This window comes from Seriola dumerili, unplaced genomic scaffold, assembly GCF_002260705.1.
Source record: "Seriola dumerili isolate Sdu_G_001 unplaced genomic scaffold, Sdu_1.0 BDQW01000388.1, whole genome shotgun sequence".
Classification (NCBI taxonomy): domain Eukaryota; kingdom Metazoa; phylum Chordata; class Actinopteri; order Carangiformes; family Carangidae; genus Seriola; species Seriola dumerili.
Window position 1 is genome coordinate 1,369,074 of NW_019174643.1, and position 12,740 is coordinate 1,381,813.

The following is a 12,740-nucleotide window of genomic DNA, read 5'->3' on the forward strand; positions in this document are numbered from 1 at the left end:
GCAGATTTCAGCTTCTCAGATGTGACAATCTGCTGCTTTTCTTTGTTTTAAAATCACAGTAAACTCAACGTTTTCTGTTTTATTCCAGGTGGAATCAGGATATTTTGAGTTGTTTTATTATTTCATGATTTTTGTTTCAGGTGTTTTATCTGTATTTTGTTCTATATGTTCCTTCTTTAACATGTTACATGTTCTCATGCTGCTTTTATGTTTTACTGAGCCATCAGTAGTTTTCCACTGGAGTTCTATTCTGTTCTATTCTGTTCTACTTGGTTTCACCTCGTGTTCATGTTTTAGGTGAAATTATTTGCTATGAACCTTTTGAAACCGTCTGAAACCTGTTGCTTTACTTTAGTCGTGTTTAAGTCTGTAACAAACTCGTTTTATGCCAAAAGATAAAGAGACTTAGACCATGTTTGTTTAAAGTTTCCTTTCAGATGAGATCAGGGACACGACTGAAGAACAGAAGCTTCTTTTATTAAATATACTGAATTAAAATGTGGTTAATTTGTTTAGTTAAATTACTAATATTAAAATTATAGGATTAAACCCCAATAATGATCCACATCCCTGAAGACGGTGTGTGTGTGTGTGTGTGTGTGTGTGTGTGTGTGTGTGTGGTGCTGTTTGATCGCACAGAGAAAACAAACACATCAAGTTTCAATGACACACACACACACAAAAGCAAATGTTTAATGTTGCGTAATATTATTAATGTTTAATTAACTATTATCTAATTACAAGGCGCTTTTGAAAGTGACACACTCACATTGACACACACGCTGACTCAGTGTGAAAGTCGGTGTGAGTCGGATTTTTCCGAGTCGTTCACCTCTGCAGCTCCTCCTCCTGCTCTGACATCATCACCACATGTGATCACACGTTAATAAATGTTAAATATGTAAAATATTGATGAGGTGATTAATTAAAAGAACCAACTGTGACACTGAGAAGCTTTAAATAAAAGTTTACTAAAGTTTTTCTTTTCTTTTCTCTCAAGCTCTTGGCCCATGTGTCTCCCGACCTCTGGATTTGACCTTTGACCCTTCAGCAACCTGTGATGCTCCTAAAGCGATGACCCATCTTCATCATCGTCACTCCCCCCATCGCCATGGTCGCCCATCCCCTCGGTGACCAACCTGTCCACCACCAAACCCCCCACCTCCCCTCTCGGCTCCCGTCCAATCGGCCGCGGGAATGCACGTGATGGCCAGCGTCTCCCCGGCCAATGAGAGGCAGGGTTTCTCCCTCCAAGAGGAGGGCGTGGCCGTCGCCGTGCCGACGTCTCCTCCTTCTCCTCCTTTGAGATTTTCTGATATCGAAGGCAACCGGACAAAACCGCCTCCCCCTGCCCCCGCTCCCCCTCCCCCTCCTCCTCCTCCTCCTCCTCCTCTTCTTCCTCCTCCTCCTCCGCCGCCTCTACTGCCCCTGATTCCAGGGCTGGGAGACCCCGCAGGAGGAGGCCTGAGGAAGAAGAAGAGGGTGAGGAGCTTCTACTGGAAAACGATACCTGAGGAGCAGGTAAAGTCACAGCTCGGCATCACAGATCCACACTTTATTATAGTAAAGCCCTGGATATACATGTGTGTGTGTGTGTGTGTGTGTGTGTGTGTCACAGGTGAAGGGGCGGCCCAACCTGTGGACTCAGAGCCCAGTACAGCAGCAGTACCAGATCGATGTCCACACCATCGAGGAGCTGTTTGGTCAGAACGACTGTCAATCAAAGGACAAGGCCACGCCCACCAGGGGAGGGAGGAACAGGAGCTCGTTCAGAGAAACCAAAGAGGAGGTGATTGATTTGTGTCTCTTCGTGGTCGATGTGTCTTTAACGGAGCTCTGTGACTTTCAGACGCTCTGGCCCCATGACCTCTGGGCCTGTGTGTGTGTGTGTGTGTGTGTGTGTGTGTGTGTGTGTGTGTGTGTGTGATGCAGGGTGGTGTGTGCCGCTGTTTGTTGAAGGTGTGGAGGAGGTGAAGTGTGTGTGGACAGTTTCCACCTGGGCTGTGACCTTAAACTGACACCTGCTCACCTTTCTCTCTCTCTCTCTCTCTCTCTCTCTCTCTCTCTCTCTCTCTCTCTCTCTCCCTCCCCCCCTGTGTCCTTCTATGTCTCTCTACCAGATCTCCATTCTGGACTCTAAGCGAGGGATGAACGTCGGGATTTTCCTCAAACAGTTCAAGAGGTAAATCTGACCACGAACAAACGACAAGATTTACAAAATAAACATTTCACAATTTAATCAAATCACCTCTGAAAACAAATAATGCATGTTCCAGGAAGGTGAGTGTTGGGTCAGAGGCTGTTCCCCTAATGAGGCGTCTCCCCAGCTGCAGGGAGCTGCACTACAGAAGAGTTTTAGCCTGAGGAAGCCTGATAGATTCATGACTGAAGGTTTAAGTGGCTCCGGTTTAGATCCCTGATGCACCAACAAAACAGTCTTGGTTTAAAGGCTTCTTTTTCTGAAATATGAGCAGACCGAACTCTCGACAGATTGAGTTGAGGACTTCACAAAGTGTGTTTCCATCCATCTGTTTTTATGCAGACTTTTAACTTTCCCATAAAAGACAGAGTGGAAACGCAGGAACGAAGTGAGAAGTCGGTGTATCGATGAAATGGAACAAAGTGGATAAATCAGCAGCGTGAGAGAAACGTCTCCTCCGCTGAAGACGTGGCCGCACAGCTGTCGATGACACCGTGACACGGGATGTTACAACTCTGGACGATTGATTTGGTGTCTGTGCATCAAACACTGACATGTGTCACTAAATGGATGTGAATGTGTGTGAGAGGGAGAGAGAGAGAGAAGGATGGCGTGATGTGTCTCCTCGCCCTCATCCCCAGGTGTTATGGGTAAACAGTTGTGGTGATGCCGGCGTGTTGTGACTGATTCCACGTCACGTCAGAGGAACGGGTTCATGACCACGGATGGGTCGTCGAAGGAGCCTGCGGGGCCCGAGAGTCCAGGAGGCCCCCCGGGCTCCACCTGCAATGAGTCACTGGAAGAGACGCCAAATGCTGAATACAAGAAGAAGAAGCAAAGTTAGAACAGAGAGACACAAAATGACGACTATAAGAAACAAGACAACCACAAAGAGACGTAAAGCAAAGCTAAACAAACACACAATGGCCACAATAAGATGAAAAACGACCACAAAGAGACACAAAATGGTCACAAAGATGCAAAGCAATGCAAAATGAGCACACAACAGCCACAATGACCATAAAGATGCAGACCGACTCCAAACCGATGCAAGACGAACGCAAGCACACACAAAAATACCAGAAAAATAGAAAAACGATCACAAACAGACAAAAAACGAGACTCAAAACGACTGAAACCATCACAAAGACACTAAAAAAGGAAAAGACCTTCAACGCTGTCAAACACTTTAGCGACATGTTTAAAATGAAAATCCAACCCTTTCACTTCATTTACGTTTTCTAAAGCCGATGGTTTCAACACGCGCTGACCGTGAAACAAGATGGCGTCTTGAAACCACAGAGGTTTTCAGTGGTTATGTAAACTGGAGGGAGGGAGCGCAGCGGCAGAAAGTGTCCTGAATGTGTTTGTGTTGTGTTGACAGCATCACTGTGTTCAGACTGAGTGCTTACCAAACACTGGGAGAGACATACAGGCATGAGGGAGGACGACTGACAGCTGCTGGGTCTAAAGCAGGAACTGGTTTCAGGTTTTTGCTGCTGAGGCTCCTCAACATGAAACCTTCTCCGGGTCTCAGTCGTTTGGTCTTCTTGTACCTCAGCGACGAACTTCCCAAAAGCTGTAAAGTAAAACCTTCCTTCCTCTCCAGGTCCAATCAGACGATAGTAGACGACATTCGCCAAGGCAACAGTGAGTCTTATGGGGCGGAGCCTCTGAGGGAGCTGCTGAAACTGCTGCCGGAGACAGAAGAGGTGACGCACACATGAACACACACACACACTTCACCCTGCGAACGAAACGAACGAACCCTACGAAGTCAATCGGATCAAATTACTGAGAATCACGCAGGAGATTGGGAGAAGGTTGATGGACACATGATGGAGGTTGTCGTGGTGATGGGGAGGAGGTGGGTTGATGATACTTAAAGAACGGCATCCAGCAGTTGATTGGTTTGAGGGGAAGGAAGGTTCATTGGTCAGATATGGAGACGTCCAGGTTGTGAATGGAGGGATTTCACAGCGTAGGAAGGAGGGAAGAGTAAAGGAACAAGGTAGAACGTGAGGGAAGAATCGAACTTTCACCCAAGCTTCATTAAAAACGGGGAAAGCATCCGAGTATTGTTCAGTCCGACAAGTCTTCCAACCTGTAGGTCGTTCGCCACAACCCTCTGATACGACCGATAGGAGCGTTTCCTGAGTTGGCGCCGCTCCGATGGCGACAGCTGTACCGGAAACGCGCTGTTAAGGTTATTGAACGGTCTTGGTTTGGTGACTGGTTGGTTAGGTTTGGGAAAAGAGCGTGGTTCTTGTTTAAATAAATACCTTGTTGAGGCTAGAGGACCTTTGTCGTCATCATGGCGGTAATAAAGTTGTCGATCGGTTTCACCTGGGAAACAAACAGCGGCCGATCTCGTCTTACCGCATCAACTAACTTCCTCCTTTGCTCCCGTCACAATCACTACGGCCACTATAGGTCACTTACAATAAATAATAATTATGGGTCATAAACAGACGACCTATTGGCTCGTTCGGTCCAGCTCAGTCATGTGGTCTGCTGCAAATAAGAAAGACCTTAACTTCCATTAACGTCATCATGGTGGTATTTCTTCTTCATGTGTTTCCTCTCCTACAGGTGAAGAAGCTGAAGTCGTACCGAGGCGACGTCTCGAAGCTCTCACTGGCCGATTCCTTCGTGTACCTGCTGATCCAGCTCCCCAGGTGAGACGCCCGCACCTCAACTCCAACAGTCCTCGTTTTGTGAAAGTCATCGATCCACACAAAGAATAAAGACTTGAAAACAGACGGAGCAGCGTCTCCTTCCGGATCTCACGGAGCTCTGACGCTCTCAGAGTTTGTTGCAGCAGCAGATGGTGGAAAGAATGAAAAGACTGAAGCATGAAGCTGCCTCCTTCCTGTATTTGCGAGCTTGCCCTCATATAAAAAGTGGCTCATTAATTCCTCTCTCTCTCTCTCTCTGTAGTTACCCCGTCCGTGTGGAGTCCATGCTGCTGAAGGAGGAGTTTCCCGTGGCGTGCGAGGTCATGAAACGAGACATTAGGATCCTCCGCTCTGCCACCAGAGGTAACGTCACTGCATCAGGACGCCACAGTCTCTAGCTCTCTCAGCATCACACGTCTGTGTTTGGCAGCTTCAGCAACTGTGGAAACCTCTTGGTTGGGAAACGATGGTCGTCACGGTTCAAAGAAACCGACACCGACTGAAACAGGAAACAAGCAACAAGCTTCTTTAAAACCTAGAAACTTTGTTTAAGTTCACCATATCATCTAAATCAGGCTTGTTCCAGGTTAATAAATAAAATAAAATATAACTGGATGTTTACACACGGCTAAGAAGCTACGATAGCTTCCTCCAAAGCGATGTCTTCATGCTGTTTTAACACCGGAGCCTTTAAATATTGTTTACTTTTGTCTTTTCATGCAACAACATGTGGAAAATAAAAACGGAGACTTCCAGAGTCGGTGGTTTGCTTTGTCTCCATCTTCGCTGCAGATGAAACACTCTCCTCCCTTCACACACACACTTCACACAATGGACTATTTATAGCAGTGTGTGTGTGAACTTGATAACTTGCCTGAATTGATAACTAACCCTGCACTTGCTAACACACACACACACACAGTCACACTCTGAGGTGCACACAGGGATTTTAGGATTATAAGCTTTTTTTATTGTGTGTGAAAGTGTTTTTCCAGCACGTGATGTTTTTTATTTGTCTGTTGATGCAAATGAAGACGTCTCTCTCTCCCCCTCCCTCCCTCTGTTTTTGCTCCAGAGTTAATGTGTTGTGAGGAGCTCCATGCTGTTCTCCACCTGGTGCTGCAGGCTGGAAACATCCTCAACGCTGTGAGTGGAAAAAACTGCATTAATGAACAATTAGGAAATAAACAAACAGAGAGAGATGGATAGAAGATGTAGGAGGAGGGAGGACGGTGTAGAAAGCTGTTTAGTTAACTCATTAACGCAGTTTTCCTCTTTTAATTTGCCTTAAAGTAGCTTTAATGTTAATCATGTTATTCCACACTGTCTGGCAGTATCATATATACATGTGTGTATATATAATATACATGCAGACTATAGACTCTACACTTCTCAGATGTGATGTGTGTGTAACGGCTGTGTCGGTTGCGTTGCAGGGAGGTTACGCAGGAAACGCCGTGGGCTTCAAGCTGTCGTCCCTCTTGTCTCTGGCCGACACCAAGGCCAACAAACCGGGCATGAACCTGCTGCACTTCGTCGCTCTGGTCAGTAACGACGCCGCCGCTCGTGCAGGTCGATAGTGTCGTATGGAGACGACAGACATGATGACATGTTTCCTCCTTCTCCTCCAGGAAGCTCAGAAGAAAGACGAGCGGCTGCTGGAGTTTCCTCTGAAGCTGAGTCACGTCCAGGCAGCAGCCAGGTGAGGCGTCACTGCAGGTTCACCGCTCAGAGACATTAGCTCTGCAACAGCGCCCTCTGCCTGTTCCTAAGCATTACAGCAGATTTCCCTTCTGTCTCTCTCTTCATCTCTTTGTTCTTTCATTTTTCATCTCTGTGGTTGTTTTTCTTCTCTCGGGGTCTGAACTCTTCATACAGACGCTCTGACCTCTGGACCCTGTTCAGTGATGCATTCACTGATCAAACCTTTATTATCATTTGAGGAATGTTTTTAGACTAAAAATACAACCAGACATTATTTTGTTCAGAGAGAATATTTAAAAAATATTGTTTTTCCTGATTTATTTATTTGTTGTGTAGGATCTCCTTGGAAACGCTGGACGCTGAACTCAAGAGGCTGATGTCTCGCACGCGCTCAGTAGAGGAGAACGTCCAGAGAGACACGGAGCTGCTGCAGCAACTGGACGGCTTCCTGCAGGTAAACACACCTCAGCACGCAGCAGCACCTCGCCATGATTAGTTGTGTGCTGTCTTTTGAGACTCCATATTGACTTTAGGCGAAAGGCTTTTGGTGCAGATCCTGTTCAAGGGACGGATCCAGGATTTCTCTCCTGGGTCCCACTCTAGTTTGTTCTCATGGCCGTGTCTCTCATTCCTCAGGCGGCGACCTCGTCTCTGTGCTCGCTGCGGGGGAGTCGGCAGCAGCTGAGGAAGGAAGGCAGCGAGCTGATCGACTTCTTCTGTGAGGACAGAGACGCGTTCAGACTCGACGACTGCTTCGGCATCTTTCACACCTTCTGCTCCAGGTTCAGCCACGCCGTCAAGGTACGCAAACACGCAGACGTTCACACACACACACACACATTTACACTTCAACATCCACTTCAGCAGCTGCCGTTTAAGTCAGCAGGAACTCTCCTGCCACCTGAATAGAAACGTAATGTCTTTCTGTCTCTACAGGAGAACGTGGAGCGGGAGGCTAAGGAGGCCGCCCGACGCCGGCGCTTGCAGGAGCTGGAGGAGCAGAAGAGGCACTCCTGGGCCGGTGGCGAGGAGGTAGGACGACTCACAACCAAACGCCGAAACACAAAGACGCACAAACTGCTCGATTAGTAATCGATTTCCACTGTGTGATCCTGTCGTAGGTGTCTGGAAGCTTCAGGTTGCGCTGCAGCAGCGAGACGGACATGTCAGCTGCCATGTCACGACACGACGAGGCCGGGCTGCTGATGGAGCTCCTGACCCCGAAGTCCCGCCCCCGCTCACCCCTAAACAACAGTGTTCTGGGGCGCTCAGGGAGTTTACGACGTTCCCGGAACTCTCCATCCAGCTCGCCGTCTCTTGCTGCCGAGCGCGAGCTGAGCACGCTCCTAGGAATGGCGACCTCTGACCCCAAAGTCGGCCAGCAGAGAGGAGGAGGAGGAGCTTTTCGATCGGCCTCGCCTAAACCTTCCCCTCAGACTCTGCCCCAAAGTCCAGGGGTCACCACATGCAGCTTCCCCCAAAACCAGCAGCCTCAGTCGGGCGAGATCGCACCACAAACCCCCTCGTCACCTCCCGAGACAAACGCACATCACACAACAACCACTTACCTCAGCTACGCTGCTCCCCAGACTCCAGCAGACGTCGTCGATCCCACAAAGAAACCTACCTCTGATTCACACCAGCAATCTGACCACAACAACAACAACAACGGCGACGACAGACTCGGTTTTAGCAGCCGGACGAGGGGGGAACCGCCGAGAACGAATAAAGCCGGTCGGGCCGTTAGTGGACGAATCACCTGCAGCGACGAGAGCTTCGACTGCGACGCGACAGGCGGCATGTCTGTGGTTTTAGAAACGTGCACGCTGGTGCCTGAGCTGAGGGTGTTTGACAAGGTCGCCACCTCGACCGGTCGCGACGAAGGGCATCACACCAGTCGCCACGAGGACGACGTGTTCATCACGGATCTGGAGGAAGAGGAAGAGGGAGAGGACGAATCCCAGACTGGGAATGTAGAAAAATCTGGGGTGGGAAGAGATGAAGAGGAGGAGCCGGTGATTGTCTGGTGTGTGACAGGTGTGTGTGAGGCGGCCGGCGAACTCGCACACACGGACAACACACATGTACGGACTGATAAGGATCCGTGTCGGACTGACAATCAGGGAGGAAACCAGCCAGCTTCCTCCGCCTCAGCCAATCACACGCCCTCAGAACCTCAGCCAGCCAATGAAAAGCCAGTGCCTGTACCCATCAGCAGCCAACCAGTGCCTGTCTCCCGCTGTGACGACCCGTCACGGCAAGCCTCTTCCCCCAGGTGGCGCCCAGCAGAGCCTGCATCAGCCAATGGAGCGCCTGCTCTCACCACAGATGCCTCCGAGGAAGGTAAGGAACCGGCCAATCACAGGGAAGAAGCAGAGGGCTCCACCAATGACACAAGAGATGAGGAGACCCGCCCAGAACAATCAACAGACGGCAGGGGAAGAAGCAACGCTTCCACCAACAGAAAGGCGGAACCAGCAACTTTGTCCAAACCGTCCACCAGGAACACCTTAACCTCAAAAACCCGACCCGCGGCGTCGAAACCCAACGCAACCACAAGCTCCGCCTCCACCGCTAACAAGTCCAGACCCGTCAGGACTCTCACCACCTCCGAGAACCAGGGCATGAGGCGTGTTGTGCCCATCTCCCGAACCAGCCGACCCGAGAAGCCTCCTGCCCACCACCGGGGATCCTCCAGCTCCGCGGCGCCCGCCAGTCTGACCGTCTCCAACCCCAACAGCAGCACCTCCCTCCGGCGTGGAGAGAGGCCCTCCACTGCTCCTTCCTCCCGACGATCCAGCATCCACAAAGACTCGAAAGACCAGAAGATCTCAGGTCCTCAGAACCAGGACTTGCAGAGGAAGCCGTCCGTCCGAAAACCTGTAACAAAACCCAAACCCCAGCCGGAGGAGAAGATGTGTCGCTCCACGCTGCGAGCGCTCGCTCAGGCCGGAGGAGGAAGTGGAGGAGGCAGCATCAGTGCTCCTGCCACCCCTTTGCACAAAGCCGCTACCCCGTCATCATCGCCGCTTCCGGGTTTCGCCCGAAGCACCGCCTCCTCTTCTTTCAGACGCACCGCACTTCCTCCTCATTCACCCCACACTGGCTCAGACTCCTCCCATAAACCCTCCCCCAAGACCACCACCACCACCTCCTCCTCCTCCTCCGTCGCCCCGCCCGGCAACTCGTCGCCTTTCACCCGAGCAGGCTCAGTGAGAGTCTCCACCGCCTCCAGATCTTCAGACCTCCTCAACCCGTCCTCCTCCTCCTCCTCCTCCCCGTTGAGGAGGTCTCAGAGCATCAGGGCGTCTCCTCGCTCCCCCCTCCACGACTCGCTGGCTCCTCCTAAAGGCCACCGGCGGAGCGACAGCGGCAGCTTCTCCGACAAGTCCTCTCACTCCAGAGACTCGGTCAAGGCCGCGAGGCCGAGCTGGAGATAACAGGAGAGATCTACGGCCGCATTCCAACATGAACTCTGTGCAGAACCTTCCCCTCTGTACTGGGGGTAGAAGGCAGTGGACACATTCCATTATGAAGTGTAGGATCTAATTTATAGAGGAAGAAAGATGCATTCCTCGGCACAACTCACAAGTTTAGGTGGAGAAACAAAGGAGGTCACATTCCAATATGAAGCACAGACAGTTTCCTTTTCTCTGAAGGTTGAGAGGCTTCGTTAAAGTATGAAGATTAATTTAATTTGTCTTTTTTTGAAGGCACTAAAATATGAAGAATAAACCGTCCCCGGGGTTTTTCTATTAAACACTGTTGATCTAAGTGATAATTACAAAGTGCATTCCAATATGAAATATATTAAGGATACACTCTGGTCCTCAGGTAAGCTGCAGAAGTTCATCCACGCATCCCTGCAAAAATATTTGGCGTTAGAGGCTCGTGATGTGACGACTGCTCGCAGGGATGCTAACGCTAACACACTACCCAGCTGGGAACATGCTAGCAGCGCCAGTCAGTCACAACTTTTCTATTCTGGCATTTAATTCATCGAGTTGTGCATCATTTCATATCATTTATTCAAATATCGCATAACCATCCTCTTTTGTCTGATGGTGACGGTGCAACAGTTGGAATTGATTCATTTTGACATTTCAAAACTTACTTGGAAAGAAGGGGAACTGTTTGAAACACAGCAGGTGTTCTTGGCGCGGCAGGTACAGGCTACTTTTCCAGATGAAGTGGATGTTGCTGCAGTTCTGTTCTCAGTCATGCAGCGTTTCCTTCTCTACAGGCAGGGACTCCATGTGCCACGACGAGCTGTTTGTCTTTTGAGTTCAGCATTGTGATATCTAGAAGCCGACAGCCTCAGGTGGTGTCGTCGCACCTGTTGAATACACAGACTTCCTAAAGTCAAAGAGGTCTTCTTCCAGTTTGTATCATGGACACGTTTACTGAAACAATTCATCGACGAAACAGATTGGTCGTCAGTTCTATCCTTTATCGACTAATTATCACACAGGTAACATTTATAACCCCAGATTCCTGTGGTTGCTAACTTTTATTTTGAAGCCAGACAAAGGGACCAGACCCTAATATCAAGTACACACACGTTACGCAGCCTTCGAACGTGCTAAATGTCACCACAGACCAAGCTAGCCGACTCCTCTGAGCTCCAGTGAAGCTCCTGTGAAGCTTTCAGACACTATCCATTCATAGCTTCGTTTTCCTGTAAGCTTTGTTCCAAAATAAAGTTCAGCAAGAGTCTCCCGTGTTAAACCTCTGGAGCTCAGCGACAGTTTTCCAGACATCACAAAGCTTTTTATAATTCGTGTCCCAGAGAAAATAAAGCATGAAGAATAAGTTGTAGCCTCCTGAGGTCCAAGCATGGACTCCCTGGGCCTTCTGAGCGCTGCCACATCAGTAGTTTACATGTGAAGGAAATAAATGTATGCATCCATGAATGTGTAATGAGATTTAAAGAATAAATACCCCGTCTTCTCTGCAGTGTTTATGGTAAGTGACGTGACTGAATCCCGGCTGGGTGTTTCCTGTTTCCTCTTAAATTCCTCTTTGATTCTGCACCTTTAACTTCACTAACCAAGCTGAGGAATCTGGCCTGATTGAAATAGGAATTATATCATTATTATAATTATCATTGTATTTAAAAAAAATTTTAAAAATGCTAAATCACTGAGAATCATATAGTTTAAAAACAGAGTGTAGATTTAGACGAGGAGATATTTAAAGTGTCTCTGATTCAAACCAACAGTGTCTGACTCACTGGGAAAAGTCTGCGGTGCCAACTTTGTTAATATGAGGATATTTGTATGTTTGTGTATCTATTTATGTATGTATGTAGTTAATATTTGATATATATAATCTAACTACTAATTAATAAAGTATTATTCCTCCAACTCACCGCACGTTGTTTCTGTTTCTGTCTGGATAATCGAATTGCCTGACTGTTCCATTTAAAAAACATACATGCATATATTTTTTGATTATATTTATTATGATAATCTGTTTGTCCGGTGATCCACCACTTTGGTCCAGACATTTATTTTCCCATCAGGATGAACTGTAAGAATTTGGTGATCCGTAAAACTTTAAATCTAGCGCCATCATCAGGTCAAAATGTTTTAATTCAAAAGGGAAACATCTCGAATGGACTATTTGACCATTTTATCGTCTGGAAAAGATATTAATAATCAGTTTATACTGCAGCTGTTTTCCAGAACACAAAATGTGCTGGTGGAGGATTTTCCACAACCTGGCAACCAAAAAGTTGTCGTCATTAGGCGTTTAACTGATGTATAAAGCGTTGGTAAATGATTTATTAACCATTAATAAAGCCATTAATTAACTTATAAGCCCTGTATAAATGGTGCATTATCAGAGAGTGGTACCAACAGCGTGTCTTGTGGAAAGCACGATGTGATCTGTGCTGTAGTTTCACTGGTGTTTGTGAATAATTTGTTATTTATTTGTATTTTCGAGTCATTTTTTTTGATGAAATCAACAAATATTAAACCGTTTTTTTTTAAATTAACTATTACAACAATAAAATGTGAATGATTTAAAGTTGTATTATGCCTTTGTTGAGAATAATCACAGATTGTTTGAAAAACAAAAAAAAAAATCACGGAACGGCGCGTAGTGCGTAAGCAATACGTCATCAACCGGCGTCAAACAAAGCTCCATGTGCA

At 47.8% G+C, this 12,740-nt stretch overlaps 1 protein-coding gene across 1 annotated transcript; it reads left to right on the forward strand.

Annotated features, from left to right (window-relative positions):
* Positions 1 to 1,359: 1,359 nt before the first annotated feature.
* Positions 1,360 to 12,527, forward strand: LOC111233340 (FH2 domain-containing protein 1-like; the record flags this gene model as incomplete). The annotated part of the gene is made up of 13 exons (XM_022761133.1): positions 1,360 to 1,521; positions 1,619 to 1,789; positions 2,121 to 2,182; positions 3,810 to 3,912; positions 4,793 to 4,878; positions 5,141 to 5,241; positions 5,954 to 6,024; positions 6,315 to 6,422; positions 6,510 to 6,580; positions 6,919 to 7,036; positions 7,219 to 7,383; positions 7,519 to 7,614; positions 7,704 to 12,527. Coding segments are annotated over 13 exons (3,633 nt in total), but the record flags the coding sequence as incomplete, so codon positions are not given.
* Positions 12,528 to 12,740: the final 213 nt, after the last annotated feature.